At 51.7% G+C, this 20722-nt stretch overlaps 1 protein-coding gene across 13 annotated transcripts in view; it reads left to right on the top strand.

The window, feature by feature from the left end:
• Frmd4a (FERM domain containing 4A) overlaps positions 1 to 20722 on the top strand; it is a 521224-nt gene that overhangs the window by 347276 nt on the left and 153226 nt on the right. For 12 of the 13 annotated variants that reach the window (XM_013078471.3, XM_087206807.1, XM_087206806.1 and 9 more), the window contains one exon: positions 6961 to 7026. In XM_013078471.3, coding sequence (XP_012933925.2) covers positions 6961 to 7026 — 66 coding nt within the window. Of the gene's footprint in view, positions 1 to 4767; positions 5347 to 6960; positions 7027 to 20722 lie in introns of those variants that run through there. The other variant, XM_021242053.2, reaches the window with a different exon arrangement.

Raw genomic sequence — 20722 nt, 5'->3', positions numbered from 1 at the left:
GGTGTGATTTTATGTTTTACCTTTTCTCTACCCAAGAGTGAGTGGGAGGCAGGGGAGCAAGAACAGGGTGCCTGACGTGTGTGTAAGGACAGCGCGGGCCCGACCCCGCCACCTGCTGGTCCTCAGCCACCTTCCCTAGGCCACTCCATGCTCCCTGTGTCGTGTTGCACTCCCGTGCGGTCTGCTCAGCACAGGTGGCCCCTGGGAGCAGAGCCAGCCCTCTGGGTTCTCTGCATGGGTCAGATGCCCCTCACACGTAGCTGGGCCCGTCATGGTCTGCACTTGCTCGTCGCTGAGGAGAGGCACCCAACGTCACCTACCTCCTCACCAGCCCCTTGGAGGGACGGAGAAGCAGCCGCTCGCTGGCCATCCCAAGGCCAGGCGGGGTGCCCCGACCCAGACGGCCCCGCCCTGCTGCAGTGGCTGCAGAGCAAGCGTCACCCCGGCACTCCCTGGCTGCGTCCGCCCCTTTGTCCTCATAGGTGTCCCCGGCGTGGGCACCCCCAGCTCCGTCTGCCTCATGGGTTAGCGAATGAGGCCTGCGTCGGCAAAGTGACCTGCGAGACTCACTCAGCGAGCGGGCAGGGAAGCCAGAGCAAGAGCCGCCTCTTGCCCCTGTGGACCAGGGCCAGGCCTGGGAAGACGGCGAGAAAGCACAGGGCTCAGCTTTGTGCCTCCAGGTTCCTGGTGCCTGGGTACTGGGTGTGGGCCATGTCCCCACAGCTGGCCCAGAAAGCCACGGGGAGCCCCAGAGGAGCCAGCAGCTTCTCCTGTGTCTTACTCGGAACAGAACAAAGCAAGAACTGTTAGATGCCCTGTCATCAGGGCAGGGCAGCTGCCAGTCGGGCCAGGAACCCCCTGTGGTGGGTCCACCAGGCTGGGCTCTGTAGGCCGGGGCCGGGGCTCTTGGGTGGCATGGAGGATGTCCTTTGACCACTGAGCGGGAGAAGAGGCCTGGTGGCCTGGAGGAACGGAACTGCAAAGTCCAGGGCGGTCGAGGCTGGGGCTGAGTGTCCTGGGGAAGAAGAGCAGCTGAGAAGAGCCGATCTGGTGAGGTGAGGCAAGGCCAGCTCTGAGGATTCTCCTCTGTGTTTGGACCTCTCTTTCCCACGTGGGAGCCACAGGCACAGTGAGGAGGGAGGCAGCTTGCAGCCCCTCAGCGACTCCTCCCAGGACCACTGTCCCCGGCCTCCTCCCAGGTCCGAGCCGAGGCTACGCTTTCCATCCTGATTCATGCAGCCCAGGATTGGCTCTTTTCCCTCCCTAGCCCCTCGCCCGGTGGTGGGTGGTGGTACGTTGCGGGGGTTGGGTTGAGATCCTGACTGTGAGCTCTAAACAGGGGTAGAGGAAATCCTGTTGGCAGGAGATACTCCAGCAGCGGCAGACCCATGGACAAGCCAGTGACCGCCCTGGAGGTGTCTGAATCGTCCGAACAGCGGGCATGAAGTGCGGTGGCCGCCAGCAGCCTGGAGGACCGTGCGCCTGGATGTCCTGGTGCCCTTGTTGTCCTGACTGCTCAGATACAGGGAGTGCGATAGTCCACTCTGGCCCTGATCCCCATGCCTCCTGACTGGAAGGTGGAGGGTGTGCCCTTCCTTCCCTCCCTTCCCCAAATCCCACAGCTGAACTCAGGCAAGGGCTGCTCACTGTCTGTGGTGAATCCAAGGCCTTGGCCAGCTTTGCTCCTTACCTGCCTGTGTCCCCATCTTGTCTTGTGAACTTCTTGCCCAGAGACGGTTTTCTGACCGCCAAGCAGCAGTGTCAGCTGGAGGCGATTAAATTGGCGTTCCTACAGGACTCTGGCCCGAACCCAGGCTGGGTCTCCTCGGCAGTGACACAAGGGGACTGAAACGGTCTCCCTGCATCAGTCAGGGCAGCCCTGTTTGTCCCCATCCCCCAAGTGACACCACAGTGTCTCTGCTTCATCAGAGGAAGCCCCTTTCCTTTTCTGTAGGCAGAGACCCACGCAGCAGCAGCATCACTGAACCTGCTTCCCAAAGATCCCGAGGTGGCAGTGACCCATGACAGCCCCGTCTCATGCGGGACACGTACGAGGTTGCACTGGAGAGTGGACTGCAGGTCCTGCTTGTGTGGCACTGCTTTGTCCTGTTAATTTGCTTCTAATAGAGGTGCTCGCTTAAGGATTTCATCTGGGTTTTGTAACCCAGAGCCTCGGGGAGGCCTGTGTGTGCTCTCCCTCTAAGTGCAGAGTCCTGAGAAAGGCAGAGGGCGACAGACCGCCCGGGGTCACAGAGCGGATGGGGATGAGGTCGGTCTCCAGAACGAGGAGACTTCTGTGCAATGCTGTGTCTTCCCCTTCTGCGGTCATCAACGGTTTGATTATGACGGCACTGGGAAGAGTGAGCTCGGGATAGATCAGTGAAAATGAGCACTGTCCCTTCAACATTTTGAAGGTTCTGAGCAGAGAGGCGCCTGGTGTGCCTGCTGTTGCAGCTTTTGCTCCATGATGCCAGTCAGGAGTGGGCAGCCAGCGAATGGGGGCTCCACCAGCCTCGGGCTGCCTGGAGTCGTCCCTGTCCGTGCCTCTGCTCTCAGCCTGTGTCCCCTGCAGACGCTGGGGCTGTGGCGTGTTCACTCGTTACCTCCTGGCTGTAAGTGGCTTTCTGATTATTCAGAGTTGTGATCATATGATTTTTGCATACCTAGATTGGTCCTTGGCCTTCGATTTTCTGAGGAGGAATCTGAACCAGGGATGGATGTGACGCTTGTAGGTGACTCAGAAATCAGGAGGTCTGACAGAGACTTGTGCTGGGAAGCTGTAGTCACGGCCTTGGAATTTCCTGAGCCACACAAGGGCTGGGGTCGAAGGGTTGATTGCGGATTGCGAGGTGCTGTTGTAATGCATCCAGCATCCTGGGATGGCCCTGGGGACCTAGGAATGGGACTTGCTTCGAGCTGGCTGTGTTTGGGCTGCGGCTGATGGTTTTGAACTCTGGGTTCTGTTTGATGATCAGGTTTTCAGGCACAGCATTTCAGGTCCTCTGGAGAGTGCTGGTGATTTTCCTACACAGAACATGGCTTGGAGATGTTCCTTCTTTCTCAGTGCACACGAATCATTGGTATTTCTTATTCATTGTGTCAAAACAGGTGTGGTGGCACACGCCTACGTTCCGAGCACTCTGGGAGGCCGAGGCAGGAGCTCAAAGGTTTGAGCCCAGCCTGGGCAACTTGGTGATTTAGCAAAGACCCCGTCACAAAATGCAAAAATAAAGGAGGGGTGGGGATGTAGCTCCATTTCAAGAACAATCCAGTACTGCAAATGCATGCATACTTATGGATCGATAAATTTCATGAGTAGGTACAGTGGCTGAGTTGTATCAGAAATGAATGTGCGTCGCAGCTTGGTAACTTGCTTTGCACAGGGCGCTGAGGAGCAGGCATGCGGTAGCTTGGTCAGAAGACTGTGGGCTTGCGACCAGGACCCTGAGCAGTGCCCTGCACCTGCCTTCCCCTTCCGCAGCCCCACCCCCAGTGGTGTTACCGGCACGTTCCAGTGTGAATTAGCCACAGGACACTGAGAAGACATAACAACATGTGTTCATTGGCTACTTTTTAGTCTATGTTTTATTTTTGTATTTTTATTTTTTCTAAGTTCTTTTATTGGTACATTTGAGGTATACAGTTCGTTTACATTTATCATTGGGTGTTTGTATCTGTACATGATGTATCTTGGTTCTTATTTTTTCCTCATTACCTGTGCGCCCTTCACCCCCTCCACCCTTCCCTGTTTACATAGATTTCATTCCCATTTTTTTTCTTTTCTCATAGTTTTTCCTTTCCCTCTTTTGCTTTCCCCTTCCCCTCCCTTCACCCCTTCATTTTTGGACCTTTTTTCCTATTTCAAATTATCAGTTATTCATTTTAATCTTTTTAACCCTTATTTACACTCTCAGTTTCTCACACTAGAGAAACTATTCGGTATTTACACATGTGTGTCCTATTTATTTCACTTAAGAGTATGGCCTTGATATGCATCCATTTAGCCATAAATGTCTCTAGTTTGTCTTTCTTTATGGCTGACTAGTACTCCATTAGTCTTTATTTTAAACCACACAAGTTTTTCTCTGGGCCCAGGATCTGTGGCTGCCTTGCACTCCTGTGAAAAGGAGCCTGATTCTGAGGTTGCTGTCCTGAGACATCTCCAACCCGAGCTGTGGCAGCTGGTGCCCCAAATGTAGACGTGTCCACCCTCCTGCCCAGTCCTGTCTCCCCAGACCACTTCCGGTCACGGTCCTGGTCACGCTTGGCTTCCCGCTCCTTCTGCCTGCAGGGAGCGCATGCAGCAAGCATTCGATCTGCAGTCGTCTGGCCCGGGCGACAGCTCTAATTCTCATTTGTAAATTAATAAACTTGCTTTCATGTGTTAAAAATAGAAGTCCAGCTAATCAAATTTGCTGAGTAAGGACCCTGTCAGGCTCCATTTCCTGTGGCTGACCTCAAACAGTGTCTCTCATCTTTCTAGAATTGTTAAATATTATTTGGCTGGGGGAGCGTGGGAAAGAGCCCCCGTAAGCCTGTGCCCTAGCACATCCACTTTCAGTTTGGCCTTCTCAGCCCTGTTCCAGGGGAGGCGGTTGTACCAGCTGCATGTTCTGTTTCGTGCAGTATTCTGCTGTGCTTGCTTCCGCTGGAATCGTAACTGTGTCACTGTGTGCACACAGCCCTCATGATGCAGTGCGTCCTAACAGGAGGTTGGGCGAATTGGGGTGGACACCTTGCTGTCAGAGTAACGCTTTTCCACACATCCCTCCAGTCACAGAGCACTTGGCAGGCCTGGGCTTGGGACGGAATTGCATTGTAGCAAGAGAGTTTGTGGTTCGAATAAATGCCAGCTGCATCTATGTGAAGCCTTGTTCTCCAAGGATTTCCTTTGTGGGCGATGCCGAGCCTCCACTTGTGCCCAAGCGGCTGAAGATGAAACCAAAGGACAGCAGTATTATTTCACAATTGTTAGCATTCAGAAGGAAGTTTCAGTGTGCCTGGCAAACCGAAGAAAGCCACATATGCCTGCCTTCTTGGCATACACCCACGAGGGTGCCCCTTTTGTGAACCAATGAGGAGAGCAGGGTGCTCCGGTCCTGCTGGCGCATGGAACAACAGACAGGCGTCCCTCTGAGAACCAGACATGGCCCTGGAGTCTTGGAGTGGCGCCTCCACGAGCAGGATTCAGTCGTGAGTTTCGGTCCAGACTCTTCTCCGTGGCAGCTTTTGCAGGGATATTTAAAATGCGAGGCCTGCTTGCAGATTCCCCAGGAGTAGACACTAACATCTCCATACATAGCTACTTCCTTGAATTGCAGAGCAGATGAAGTGAGATTATTTAAGGTAAAGAAGATTTTGTTTTCCAAATGAAACTTAAGACATTCAGGATAAATGTTGAATTCTGAACTTTATGTGCTTTGGAATATTTTGAGAAAGTGATGAACTAGCTCTTTTTTTATTACTGTGATTAAAACTTTATTTGCTATAGAAATGCCTTGCACACACAAAGTTGTTTTCGTAAAATGTGTTAGAATCTGAATAAGTGACTTGAAAGCGTGTGCATACCCTTGATATTCTGCAGTGTAAGGTAGCTCAAAACTTTGTTGGAAAGATGCAAAGCACAAGTAGCATTTCTTTCATAAAACTCTTCCCATCTCTATTCTGCTGGGAATTTTCTCAAACTTGCAACAAATGTTTTTCAAAGAATTTCAAGATAAGCTGCCGGGTGTTTGCACGACTTCCCTCCCTAGAACTTTACTCCATCAGCCTTCCTCGGGAGAACGGAACTGCTATAGCTCGAGAGCTGTATCCTAAGTGCCTGTGCAATGCCTATTAACTGCCCTGATGAAATACAGCAAACATTTTTGGTGTACTTTTTTGTTTTGATGAAGAAGTCATTCATGTATGTGGTGTGGCAGCACAGATTTTGGTCTAATTTTAAAGCGTGCTGGTTTTCATTGAACTTGACAGTGGAACTGAAATGAAGCTGATGGATTTTTAAAATTAAGTCAGTCAGAAGGCCTCCTATGTGACAGATTCTTCTAGGACGGCAGCTGGTCTCCCTGTTAAGGCGGTTAACACCTAAGGAAGGACTTCGCACAGACACTTCCCTTAGCCATAGCCTCCTGCTCTGACTTGTATGTGCATAACGGCAAGCCTTTGGGCTGACGTTCTGCTCAGTTACGGTCTATTTTAATCCTTTGATAGAATACTTACAAGTTGGTGAAACTTTTCTTGGAATTTTTGAGAGCTGGAGAGTGGTGAGTCAGTATGATAACTCAGAATTCAGAGATGTTTGAGATTTGGCCTGTCCAAGCCACCCATGCTCCTTGATTTAGGTCTTAAAACTAGGGGGATCTGGCTCCATGGGAGCATGATGGGATACTTGCTTTGATGCAGGAATGAGGGAATTTTCTCATAGGGTCTATGACAGTTTTGGATGTGCGGGTGGTCAGAGAATATTTCCTGTTGGATAAGAGAACATCTTTCCTGGAGAAAGTGCTCATGAGAAACGCCCCGATGGGCCTGCAGTGAGCCGAGGCCAGGATCTGCTCATGTGCACCTTTCATTTGATCTGCTTAAGGAGGCTGGCTGCAGGGAAAGGTGTCTTTCCTGGGAGATACTAGGCTAGAAGGAGCCTCGTGAGCCAGCTCAGGAGAGCCATTACTACATTTGCAGGAATTTTGGATGCCAGTTTTAAAGCCATCTTCATTAAAATTAAATTATATAAATACTTCACACCCAGCCTCCAGAATAGTGCCTGATACAATAGAGAGTGCTCAGTAAATATTTTTGAATGCATGAATGAAGCAGTCCTGCCACTCCTTGGCATGATGTGGTGCCAGCTCCTCAGGGAAAGCTCCGCCCAGGGGAATATGCTCGTGGAGCTGGGCTAGGGATGCTCTAACTTTTGCCTGACCTCTGGACTCTCAGTGACCACCATTTCTCTTCTCTTAGATGACGGAGGGCCGTCGATGTCAAGTACATCTTCTTGATGACAGGAAGCTGGAACTCCTAGTACAGGTAAATCCCTTCTGATCAACTTTCTGAGTTTGCTCTGAGACTGATGGGATTCAGAGGTTGGTTTATTGGGGGAGGGCGGGAGAGGATGTCAACTCTTTTTAAATCTCAGTCTGTTAAAATCCGTGGGAGAGTGGCTGTGACTCACTAGACTGCTTTGTGGGTGTGCTATTTTTGTTCAGTCTGTTTCTGGGTAAACCATGCCTGAGGCGTTCAAGGCCAGATGTATATCTAACCTATTGTTACAATTCTCTAGAAAAGGAAATTCCACAACTGCCATTAGCTATTCTTTCTGCTTGGAAGGAGTTTGTCGTAATGTAACCTGAATAATAACTTGCTATAACTAAAGCTGATTTAGTCTCTTGCTCAGTTCATTCTTTCCAAGTTGAGCTTTCATAGTTGTCAGGCAAGAGCAAGACTCTGTGCTCTGCCTTCCCTCTAAGGGCTGCTGGCCCCTTCTTCCCCATCCCACTGCTGCACATTGCCATCACCGTGAACATCTGGAGAAACAGAAACATAGGAAATCAACCAACTTCTTCCCAAACTAAGAACGCATTGGAGCCAGAAAAGTCAGGGAAGTCCTTAGAATTGTAGGCCCTGGTGTGCCCACCTCGTCCTGGTGGAGACCGTGTTGTGCCCAGAGCCCTAAGGAGTGGTGATGTTTCTAAACCTGACCTCTGTAATGCCATTGCCTGATGTCCTCACATGCCTTTCTCAGGTTCTCAGGGTGCTGTGACTCATCCTCTGCACCTTTTGCTGTGAAAATACTACCCGTAGTTTACCAGGGGGATGGGGTGCCGGGTGTGCATGCTCAGGGAGGTGGCACGTTGCCTCGGGGAGAGCCTCCACCAACCCTGTTCTCTTTTACTTGTATGTGCTACTTAAATTTTAAAATGATCGATCTGCTAACTTTAAGAGTTGATACTTTTACTAGGATTCAAATTTAAAGATATTACAAATGCAAAAAAAATGGAAAGATTTATAATCACACCACACTAATTCAACCTCTGTTCTCATCTCAGTGAATTTCTTTCCAACATTTTTTGTATTTAAATTTCTTGCATGGTTGTAATCATAATGTACATATGATTCTTCACATTTTATTTTTCCACTTAATATTGTCTTCCATTAGCATTTTCTACATCACCATAAACCATCCTCTTTGTGAAGAGATGCATAAATCCCAGAAACAGATATACTACTGTTACCTAATTATTCGCTCATACTTCAATACATTTAAGTATTTAAGTATAATACTTTAAAAAATAACCATTCTGCTATTACAAGTGAGTGCTGTGATTAGCCTTACTGTAGCATCCTCTAGTCTGGATCCTGTGGCCTGCACTCTTGTGAGAAGTCAGACCTGTGGTTGGGATTTGGGCAAGTGAGGCAGCAGAGGAAATCATAAAGCCCAGCAAGATCTTTTCAATTGGAGTCTCTCTCACCACCCAGCGTCTGAAGCTTTAAATGCTTAAGAATCAGTGTGAGGCGTCGTCTGTCTGCCGTGTTTCATGCGCTCCTCTAAAATCAAAGCGTGGGAGCCCAGAAAGAGGCCACCTCCTGCAACAGGAAGTAAGACCGTAAATCGAGTTTGTTACCACATAGCGGCTAAAGGCCTTGGGGGAATACGACGGGGCAGCTGAAATGGACCTGCGTCACAGGAGCTTTGTTCACTTACCGACGTGCACAGTTCGAGAGCAGCTGTCCTCAACCCCATAAAGTCAGGAGCGTGTTGAGTTAGCCCAAGCAAGGGAAACTCGTGCTCTTCGCACCCTGTTACGGACCATGCTTTATGAGCTGTCCCCTCTTCCTAGAACCATCTCTCCCACGCCCCTGCCCCCCGGGCCTGGCTAGTGTCCACGCAGTCTGCAGCGCTCAGTGGGCCGACACACCCACACCCCCTCTAGGGCGCTGCCTGCCGCTCTCAGGAGCCCTCCTGGTCTGGGGTTTACAGGGCCTGCCGGTGCCCTCTGCCACACCTCCCTGCCATCCTGTTTCCTCATCACCATTTCCTGGAGCCCCTAACAATCTGAGAGGGAGGAGGCCTGTGTCTCGGACATGCGATGTCACCAGATAAATACCGAACCAGAGAATGTGAGGGCCTTAAAATGCCTTGACACTGTATCTTTAAAAGGATTTCTTGTCACAGTACAAATTGCTTAGCAGGAGATTTAATTTATTTTTACAAAAACGTTTATGTAATTTTTTCATATATACATGCCCCATGCATGGAAAGATCCCAAACTCCACTGCAGAGTGGGCTTCAGCAAAAGTAAAAAATAAAAAACAAGATTAAAATAGAAATTAAAAGCCAGCCTAAATATATGAGTTGTCTTCTCTTTACAAAGTTCTCTCGTTCAGGGTAATATTCTTTTGGCAGAATAAGAGCGATTTCAGAGTATCTGTCTGATCGACACCTGTGAGACCTTGGCTCAGACCCTTTGCCAGCTGGGCAGGGAGGGAGAAGGCAGCTGCACTCACCTGGTGAAGTGTGAGAGGTACAGGTGTGGGTCTCCAGGAGTGGATGTCTCCTGTGGGCAGCAAATGGCCTGGATGAGGTGAGCAGTGCAGGCCCTAAGATGTGGTAGAGGTGCAGCTGCATTTCGTAGCCGCTGGCTGTGTGGGTGGGAGCCTCGTGAGCCGCACCTCACATCTCCTGCAGCAGTAGTGTTTGCTGCAGAAGCAGGTTCGAATCAGCCACCGCCTGGAGGCTGTGTCCGAGTTGTCCGTGGTCTTCCTAACAGACACTCGCTTCCCATCGGAGCTTACTGGGACCTGGACAACCGCACAGGTCATGTCAGGCCATGGTGTAAACCTGGCCGCCCCAAGTGTGCCATGGCCGGAGCTGAAGATGGCCCCTCGTCTCTCCGTGCTCCTTTCGCCTCCATAGATTAGAGACTCACACTGCAGCCCCTGGATGCCACAGCCCCAGGAGGCAGTTACCTTATATTCTTCCCTGTTCCCTTCTTGCACATACCCCATCTCGAAACAACCATGCTACATTCCACCTAGGCCACTTGGGCCACGTAGCACTATTTCCCTGCCTTTGCTTCCTATTTGCCTTCCACTATAAATAAAGAGCATGTGGTGCTCCAGGCGGCCATCAGCTCCCCACAAGCTATGGTTCCACCTGGTCCCAGCTAAGAGTAATCTTGGTCTTCATCACTTTTTGTCATCTCCCACCGCTCTCCCTGGCTTGGGACCCTGTGCTGTGTGGGCTGAGGCACAAGTGTACATTCCCCTTCCCCGAGTTAGAGAGAAAAATGGCCATGATGCTAACATCAAGTGCCGATGACATCAAACGCTTCGAGATGACTGAGTGACGCCTGTGCTTCCAAATCCCCAACTGTCCCCAATTAATTGCACATTCCCCACTTGGAGTAGGGCAGAAGATCAGCAGTATATGCACCAGGAGTTATTCTGATGTCCACAGGTGCCTTCCTGATGCCCGTCTTTCCCATGCAGCTCCTAAGCCCCTCGAGTGCCCTTAAGGTCTGCAGGGAAGATGATGGGAGGGAGCACTCAGCAGTGGAGTAGGGTCTGTGATGGTCAGAAAGCTGGTCTCCTCTGATCCAGCCTGCAGCGTTCCCTCCTTCTGCCCTCCCAGACTCTTCCCTGGTTAGAAATGCGCTAAAGAAGCCTTCATCAGGATGAGAGAGACTCCTGAGGGGTATGTGCATGTTTTGTGTTAAACTCAACTTCTCAAGCCTCAACCTTTTATTGTCACCCCTTTGAGATTGTTTTCTTCATTCTCCCAATCTGAATGCATCTTTGGAGGAGCAATTTTGAAAGCAAAGAAAGGGAAGTGTCCTTTGGCTACAACGAGCACTCATTCAGGAAGGCTGAGGGAAGGCTCTGCTCGGTGAGAAGCAGTAGGTGGGATTGTGGAAGCCGTCCATAGGGAGGACTCCGGGCTCCTTTCTGGGGCTTCTTGAGAGCAGAATGGAGGACGGAAGTGCGGCCTTCCTGAGCTGGTCTCACTGGGAGCTCGCAGTGCCGGAGGACGCCCTGTCTGACAGCGACGCGTACTCTCGCTTACTGCTTTCCCCTCACTTCAGATGAGGACATGTTATGATCCCCTGGCAGAACTTCTTCCCCGTGATGGAAAAGCTTTCCTCATCAAGGTCCTCCCTGTCCCCGGCCAGGCACCCCTGTTGTTTGTGTAGGTGACTGTCCCGTGGTGTGAGGTGTGCTGAGTCCTCACCCTGCCCAGGGTGGCTGTGTCTCCCCTCTGACCCCATCTCCCGGGGCCACTGGTGAAAGTGCCCAGTTCTTGTAAAATAAAGGAACAAAAGGCCTCCGTGATTCTGAAAAATGGGGCAAACTTGCTAGCCAGCGCTCACAGGAGAATTCGATGATAGCTACATCATTGCTGGCACTGTAGAGCGTTCCTCATCTTGAGAGAGTCTTGGGCTCAGAAGGAAGCACAGGAAGTCTTATGGAGCGGTGGCCACTGGCCTCAGGTTTCGTTGAGCGTGCAGACTGAGACGTGTTATAAGTGAAAATAGACACTGGATGTTCATGACTTCATTTTTAAAAAGTGGAATGGCTTATTAATGGGTCTTCTATTGATCCCATGTTGAAATGGTAATATTTTGGATATACGAAGGTCAAGAAAATATATAATTAAATGAACCTCACCTCTTTTCCTTTTTCAATGTGGCTATTAAAAATTAAAATTTTGTATTGGGTTTACTTTGTGGCTCACATTCTATTTCTATTGGATGGCTGTCTCTAAAGGATAGAGAAAATTAAACAGGAGAAAAAAATTAGGAACATAATAGGATTCCCTAGATTTCATACTGGACGTCTGGTATAATCATAGGTACATTTTGCAATTCTTTTTAAAGTTTATGTGGAGCAGGTCTGGCTTACCCCTCATAGTACCTGTGTAAAGTTAACTCTGTCTTGGGTTAGCAAAAAGAAATTCAGAAGGCTAAATCACTTGCTGCAAGTCAGGGGGTAGTTGAGTGGAGTGTGCAGCTTAGACATAGGGCTGTCCCTGTGTCATTGCCCCAACAGGTGAGGAGACCTGAGCCACCACGTGTTTCTCCTGTAAAGTGGCTGCCACGCTGACCTCACCCTTCAGCCTAATGGAAGCAGTGCTTAACCTTATCTCTGATCTATAGCTGCACAACGGTTTCCCTGTCTTTGGATTGCTTTTAACTCAGTCCCTCACCTGTCTAGCAGAGATTTAAACAGGTGACTCTTGAGGACGAAGGACTTTCACATCTGGCCAGCCCCAAGCAATCAGGTATGGAAGGACTGCAGAGGGCGGTGGATAGAGCAACTGTCGCCTGCCCAGCTCTTCCATCTGGCTGGAGTGATGCTGGTGTCTGTTCATTTGAAATGTGAAGTCAGTTAATAGGGCTGTGGGTCCAGAAACAGTGAGAGCACGGTAAATACTCAGGCCTACTGTGGGATACACAAACACCCTATGTGAATTTTCCAGTAACTAGAGCTGTAACAGTGCAACATCAAATAAATGAGCAGACTTGGGGCGCCTGCACACCCCCTCTTACACCTACCCCCAGCCCAGCCACTTCTGTGGTCCCTAATATTCTTCTGTAAAAATGAAAAGGATTATTTGCTGCCAAGGAAACCAGGAATTCCCCTAAAGCACATGTATCCAAGAAAAGAAAGAGTTAATTCCCATCCTCTCAGCAGAGCAGGGTGGGCAGCTGGGCACATCCTGATTTGCTGGCCAGGCTGTCAGCGAAGCGTGAGCCGTGTCTACCATCTGCTGCTGTCTGCGGGGCTCACAGGAGTTCCCATCTCAGCCAAGGGCCAAGAAGCTGTGTGCAGAGGCTGGGAGCAGACGGGGCTCGGTGCTAGGAACCTCCTGTCCTCCCTCCCGGGCCAGCAGGCCACTCCTCAGACGAGAGCCAGAGTGGAGTCGGGCAGCTCCTCACTGGGCTGACCCTAAAGGTCAGCACAGCCGCCACGGTCATTTATTGACGCCTCCCACAGGCCTGGGCACACCACCAAATGAGCAAAACAGACATCTTTGCAGGCCCCAGGGGTGGCTGCTGATATAACATTTTAAAGGCACATGAAGCACATAAATGTCCAGATGTAGAACAGAAAGATTAGGTGATGCCAACTTGGGGGAATCAGAAGTCTACTTAGTAGTGTGGAGCAGTGAGAAGCAACTCATAAAGCATACCCGCGGGCAGGGACACAAGTGAAGCGTTTCCCTGAGGCCCAGGCAGGAGGCCGCCCCCTCTCTGCAGCGCGGGAGCCTCTGGGCTGCTGAAACAAAGGCGAATCCCTGCCTCCCTGGGGGGCTGGAGAGGGCTGTGTGTGGACACAGCAGAGCGATGAGCCAGGCAGGTCAGCCAGGCCAGGGCACCGAGGAAGGGGCCTCCCTGAACCCTGTCTGCAGCTCCTGGCAGCAGGGCCAGCCTGCTGGTTGCCTAGCAACACTCCCCTCCCCCAGTGCTCTCCTTCCACACACATTCCCATTTCCTCGCCCCATTTCCCCCTTGATGCAAATTTTAACGCCTTTTGAAATGCATTTGTTGGCACCATTGGAAAATGCCAATATTTGGCCAACTTTGTCCCACAAGGAATGATGATCTCCTGTGGCTCAAGGCGAATGTGAAGGGAGCGGGGAGGGAGAGGCGCGCCTAACACAGCCCCATCTCGGTCCGATGGGGGACGCTCTGCAAAGTTGCTTTTCATGGTTTTGCCTTTGTGTCCTGTTTTATTGCTGAGTCCTCTCTCTGTGGACCCTTTGCAAGCCCCCCACGCCCCTGGAAAGCAGCACTGTGAGAAGTCACTGCATTGGGGACCTCAAGAGGACCTGTCCACCGCTTGCTCCTGCTCTGTCTCCACCCCAGAGGGACAAGCAGGTGGGCGGAGATGAAAATGAAACACGTGGCACCTCAGCAAAGAGAGAGTGAGAAGACACAAGCACACGCACCTGTGTGCACGCTGTGTTTTCTTCCTTTCCTTTTTTTCTTTGTAATGCTGGGAATTAAACCCGGTGCTTTCATGCTGAGCTGCATCCCAAGCCCTTTTTTATTTTTTAGTTTGAGACAGTTTTGCTAAGTTTCCCGGGCTGGACTTGAACTTGGGACCTTCCTGCCCCAGCCTCCCAGCTTGCTGGGACATGCCTCGCCACGTGCACAAACTCTTGGAGAGGATGTGGAAATGGGGAGAACTCTGGACCCCAGGAAAGGACTGGGACGCATCGAGAGTTGCCGTAAGCTTCAGACGGATGGAGGCACATGGCTAAGACTGGCCTGTTTGAGAGTCTGTTCTGTGTCCCCCACGGCACGTGCAGGCCTAGCCTCGCTCCCTTTGGGCTGCTCTGTGTCCACGGGCCAAGTAGTTTTGAGTCTGTGCTGGCCCTTCCGTCCTAAAGCCGGCTGGGGCTGTGGTCGCTCACTTTGGGACCAGAGCAGCTCCCTCCCGGGACCCAGTGCCCTCTTGCAGGGAAGCCCAGGGGCCAGGCAGATGGATGCTTTCCTCCCAGCACCCTGGGAAGGAAGGGAGGAAGCCTGCTGCAGAGATCTAGGGCACCGTCAGGTCTAGAACACTGAGGAAGAGCTGGGAAGGCCAGGCAGGCCCAGCTGCCCCAGGTCCCTGGTGTTCCTCACAGATGCCCCACTGCTCCGCTCAGAGCTGACAGCGTGGCTGCCAGAGCAGTGCGGAAGATTTCCAGATCCTGCCAGAGCCCCAGTCCCGACCTCCAGCCGCCTGCCAGTCTCTGTCCCAGCCCCTCAGCAAGGCAGTCGGGGTTCCGAGGCTCCCTCATCCCTATCAGCCCCTCTGCATCTTCTCGCACCTGCGCTGAAAAGGAGCCTGCCTGTCTGTATCCCACCGGTCTCCAGCGCAGTCCACGCGCTCTTTCCCTGCCCCTGTCCTTCTCTCCCACCCATTTCCCCGATAGGGAGTGAGGGACCCCTCTCCACTCCCCGGGATCCTGGGTAGACGTTTACACTCCGACTCAACACTCCCACACTGACACCCTCACTGTCCCATAATATCCCCCCGCCCCTCCCGAGCGCAGAAGCTGCCAACAGCTTCTGTTTGACTCCCTCTGCTGGACTCAGGAATTTGAGCGTCCTGCTTACAGAAGGCAGCATATCCGGTGTGCAGTGTGAGTTTTGCCTGGGACTGCCTGCTCTCCGCTCTGTGGTTCTTGTGGCCACACTGAACCTCACAGTCGTGGGGAACTGGACAAGAGTAATGGGTGAAAGCAGCTCCGGACCCTGCTGCCATCCTGCACTGGTGGCTCTTGGGTTTCTTTTAGCTGCAGAACCCTTCAGCTGATCGTGTAAATGGAAGAGGTCCAGCTCCACACCTGGGCCCTCGCTGCTGCCCTGGAGCAGCCTCAGCAGAATTTAGAAACCTCTCTTTAGATAGCAGATGAGAGGGCCTGTAAGTGTCCTCTGTCTCGTGTGAGCAAACACTGCTGAAGAGTTCAGTGGAAGGTGAGCTTTTATGATATAAGCCGTATTTCACACTTTCAGAACTGATATTCAGTACATTACCTAATTGAGCTATGATTCGTGCCACACTCTGCTCCAAGGGCTTCGTGTGTGCTGAGTCATCTAATCACCCCAGGACTAGCAAGTGGGTACCTGTTAGTGTCCCCGTTTTTCAGATGGGACCAGTGGGGCACAGAGGGGCTGCACAGCTCATGAAGGGCTAGAGAGCAGATTGGAAACCAGGTAGCCTGCTCGGGAGCAAGAAGGGGCTCCGGTGTACTGAGTGTGGGCTCTGGTGGCCTGGCTTCAGAGCCAGGCTCCTGAGCCCTGCAGCTGTGGGGCTTGGACCGATCCCTTCACCTCTGAGCTTGGCGTCTTCCTGCACAGGGCAGAGCCACTGCGGGAAGTCCTGCTGCGCTGACCTCGTCTCTCAGTCCTGCCGCACCTGGCTCTTAGACGCGTGCCTAGGATGATGAGTAGAAGGCAGTGTGCTGAGAGGACCCCTGGCATGTGGCAGGCAGCCGGGGCCGGGGCTGGGGCCCCAGGAGGGCTGGGCACTGGGCGCTGGGCAGTCCTTTGCCTTCGCTGCCTTGGGCCACTGAGCACCTGGGCTCTGAGGTGCCGCGTTGCCTCAGGGCTGCTGTTTCTGATAATTCGGTCTCCTGTACGCGCGCATGCACGGCTGTGTGGAGCATTTAGGGTTCAGTACACGTTCACTCAACAGGTGAGGGGCCGACAGCCCTTCACAGGGCTCCCGGCTGCCCAGGCTTCCTCCCCAGTCTCCTCGCGAATCCTGGCTATCGCTGCTCATCCTCACAGCGAGGTCTTGGGCGACAGGTGTGATGCTCGTGGGTTTGTATTTATGCAAAGCCCAGATGACCTTTTAGGGTTAAGGTCTGTGCTCCAGTTGTGTCAGACCGTGCTGGCCCCTTGTCATTCTTGGATCAAAATGGGATAAGATGCCTCTGACGGCTGCATCACAGTATTTCATAGACGCTGACTCCTTAACGCTTTACATTAAAAGATACTGAAGCACAACTACGTACCAGTGGATGCAGCGACTGTGATTCATGGGGCAGTCGGAAGGGAAGACATGTAAGGTCCTTCTCCAGCAGGCTAAGGAGCAGCATGGACGTGGGTCCCAGTAGGGGTGCAGCTCTCACCGAGGCGGCAGTGCTGGCCGAGCTCTGTAGTGCAGTGGGCACACACTTAGGGACACGGGACAGAGTCTGTCCCTCAGAAGAGCATGTGATGAAGCCAGGCCTGCTGGGATGCCAGGAACCTGATGATTAAAGGTTTCTCTTTTGGGAGAGGAGGTTTTGAAATTTCACGTGGGACCCTGTGTGGACGGTGACAGATCAGCACAGCGACTCTTAGTTAGATCTCCAGGCATACTGCTGCAGTAACATGGACCAGACGCATGTTGGTATTATGAAGCCCTTCACGGGCACCACTCCATGTGGCCTGATTCATAAAATAGCAAGAAGTGTCAGTAGACTAATACCTGTATATTGGATTCAGAGGTCTTTGGGAATTGTAATAACCTTCCAAGTGCTCTGTACTCGTTTTCATATTAGCGTGTGTACGTGACAGAATCGGAGGTGTGGGCCAGTGGCTGCCTTCTCCTGTGTGGGGATGAGTGAACGACACGTGAACCCATGGAGAGACTGGAAATGCCTGCAGTGAAGTTGGGTCTGGCAGCACACAAATGCACGCTCACACTCAGGTGCATATCCACACGCACGTGTCACTCACAAGTTTTAACACATGTGCTCATATGCTCACAGCCACACATGCTGTCATACACATACACACAGTACACATAAAGACAGCCACACGCGTGTTCACTCATAGGAACACTATCATACACATGCATGCACATGTGCAGAACACACCTGTGGACATACATACACACAATGTACTCAGACATACACCCACATCGTGCTATACTCATGCACATGTTCACAAACTCACGTGAACACACTGGTACATATCGTCATACAGTGCACACCCATACACACACTTATACGTACATAACACATTCGTGATACACTCATGCACACACCCAGACACTCATAAGTATTATCCCATGGACACACCTGATACACACACATGTGCACATACTCACACAGACATAGACATTCATACATATTCTCCCACGGACATACCAGACTCACACATATGTGCACACTTACACACACTCATACTCATACATATTCTCACATGGACATACATGTCCATGTGAATACACATGTGAATACACACTCACATAGACATTCACACATATTCTCCTGTGGACCTACCTGACACACACGCATGTGAGCACACACTCACATAGACATACATATTTTCACATGGACACACCTGACACACACACACATGTGCACACATGCGCACATACACATACATATTCTCCCATGGACCTACTTGACACATGCATGTAAACACACTCACATAGACATTCATACATATTCTCCCATGGACGTACCTGACTCACATGCGTGTGCACACGTGTGCTCACAGGGTCATACACACCTTCACATGACTCAAGCATCTCGGGGACCACAGCTGCCTGTGACCCTCAGTTCAGAAACAGTGCTCTCACCGGCATGCTCACGAGCCGCACAGCAGGGACTTCCCAAGCTTCACACAGAGCACAGGGCTCCCGGTGGATCCCGGTCTGTTCTGCAGGCCTGCAGCTTGTGTCCTTCACACCAGCCCTGGACACACGGGGCTAGTGACTCCAGCAGCACCGAAAGCGGAGAGGGCTTCTCCACACGTAGCTTTTGTGGGGAGGAGGGAGTGCTCCCCATGCTGGTTCACTCCTCCACCCCGGCCAAGGCAATGGGGCACAGTCCCACATCCTCGCCAGCCAAAGACAGGGAACAGTTAGTACGATGGCTGGCGCCAGCAGGCCCGGCGTGAGCCTGACCAAACCATGTCAGCCTGCTTGGGAACAAGTCAGACAGGCAGGCTCTGTCACCATCTGGACACAGGCATCCTGAACCAGGGCCGGGACCCCAGACTGCCGTGTGGCAGCCCTGGTGAGCTGGCACCTTCTCCTCCGTGCGGGTGCAGGCCAGCTGCGACTGCCGCCCCATTAGTGGCCAGTGTGGTGCAGGGTGGCCCCACTGCTGGATTAAAAAGATCCAGAAATACAGAGATAAAAGGCAGGTGGGACTGGAGTAGGTCATTTGTTTGTTGTTTGCTGGTGATGGAATAGCTAAGCAAGTGCTCTACCACTGAGCTTCCCCTGGAATAGTTTTGTTTTGTTTTGTTGCCAAGGAAGGGAATGAGAAAATATGATCATCTACTTTAGCCTTCATTTATGTAAGAAATGTGCACCAAAATGATATGAAATCAGAATGAAAGACTGTGGAACATGATACACTTAGATTTATTTCAAATTTATATACACTAATCTTATTTTTCTCATGTCACCACTGACCTATGGAAAATGTACCAGAACCAAAGAGCCACCCACATGGGAAAGGCTCATACTTTGATAAAGTCAGACCTGAGTTGGAATCCTGGCTTCCTGTTCCACGTGGACGGTGTGTGGCCTTGGGAAGTGCTTACCTTTATGAACCCCAGCCGTTTCCCTGCTAAAAGTGGGAATTGTGGTAGCTGCAGTATGGAATTTGGATACAAATAAGAGGTTAGGAAGCCCAGTATGAAGTCCCTGCAACATGGTGCCCAGTCACTGGTGGCTGCTATCGTCCAAGGTTGACTCCATGTTATCAAGTGGATGAACAAATCAGTGAATAGATAGCAAAGTAAAAAATTTATGTTTCTGCACTTTGTGACAAAAGAGATAGCTGAACTATTTTTCTCTGCATCTAAGTGTGCGGGCTAGATGATACCCAGGAAATTATTCTTGGGGTAATTATTTGCATTCCTAAAATTGAGTCAGCCTTGGGGTTCACTGGCCCCCAGACACCTCTGCCTTTGAGCACTCAGCTGCATAAGGGCCTCTGACTGCAGAGCCTCTGGCTGTGGAAGGCACAAGGCAGTCTAGCGTCACCTGCCGCGTGGTGGTGGGAGGCAGGCACAGATGCCACAGGGGCAGAAGCACAGTCCCGACAAGGCCGCCACTTCCACCCGCCCCCAGCTGCATGTTCAGGGCTCCCCAGGCCACCCATACCTCTCACCCCCGGCTGCAGACTCGCAGGCTCCCTGTCCCCTCTGGTTCAATAGTCATTCACTGGAATAACTCACAGAACTCAGGAGAGGGCTCTACCCACCATGCTCACGGTTTGTTTTGTGGATCAAGATCCGCGAATGAAGAGGCACCACAGGGCCAGGAGGGTCCTCACTGCAGAGCTCCTCACCCTCTTCCCATGGAGGAATCCTGGCGCTCACTGTCCTGGGACGCTGATGTGGGCACCGCCAGGAAGCACCATGTGGGGTGGGCTGTGTACCTGTGACAGAGTGGATCACTGGCCATGTGACAGACCCGATCTCTGGACCCTTCCTGGCTTGAGGGTTGGGAAGTCAGGCGGGCAACACGAGGCTCCAAGCCCAGCCTTCCTGCGGGCCTCCCTGGGGACCAGCTTCCAGCCTCCGTCATTTTCTCAGCGTGAACACAGGCTCGTACGTAGCAAAAGCCCTCCTATTGCCTGGAATATTCCAAGGATTCAGTGTCGGCCTCCCAGAACCAGGGACAAAAGCCACTCACATTCTTTATTATCAAACAATAGCTTATGATACTGGCACCCAAATCTTAGCCCTTGGCTGGGGGTGTTGGAACAAGGCCACAGTTAACCTACGAAGTCTCTACTGTTCCTCAGCATGCTCTTCGACACTGGATGACTTTTTAACTGTCACTGTATCAGTCAACTCCGTGGCCATAACAACATACCACGGACCAGGTGGATTAAACACCGAGATGTGTGTTTGCGGTTCTGGGGGCTGGAAGACCAACATCCACAGCTTCTGAGGGACGGGGCTTAGGGCTTCGGTGGTTAGTTTTGAGGGGACACTCTTCAGCCCTTAGCAGTGACCTTTAGCACACGACCTCTTTGAGCCTCGGAATCTTTTGTTAAAGAAAGTAAGGGAAAGAAAAGAATGTTGGTCCAGGCCTTTGTGAGTCACAAGAGCAGCGCTGTGTGAAGCTGCCTGCCAGTGTCCTCCAGGCAGAGCCTCCAGACTCTGCCCAGGGGCTCCAGGGCTGTCTGCTCTCCTCTGGCTTGAGGGCAGCAGTATTCTTCAAACTCAGCATTTCAGCAGAGTAAGTCAGGGCCCAGTGGGGCCGGCCCATC

Source organism: Heterocephalus glaber, unplaced genomic scaffold (assembly GCF_053883595.1).
Source record: "Heterocephalus glaber isolate CG9 unplaced genomic scaffold, H.glaber_assembly_v1.0 deba00000738, whole genome shotgun sequence".
Taxonomy (NCBI): domain Eukaryota; kingdom Metazoa; phylum Chordata; class Mammalia; order Rodentia; family Bathyergidae; genus Heterocephalus; species Heterocephalus glaber.
This window is presented reverse-complemented; position numbering and strand designations above follow the sequence as displayed.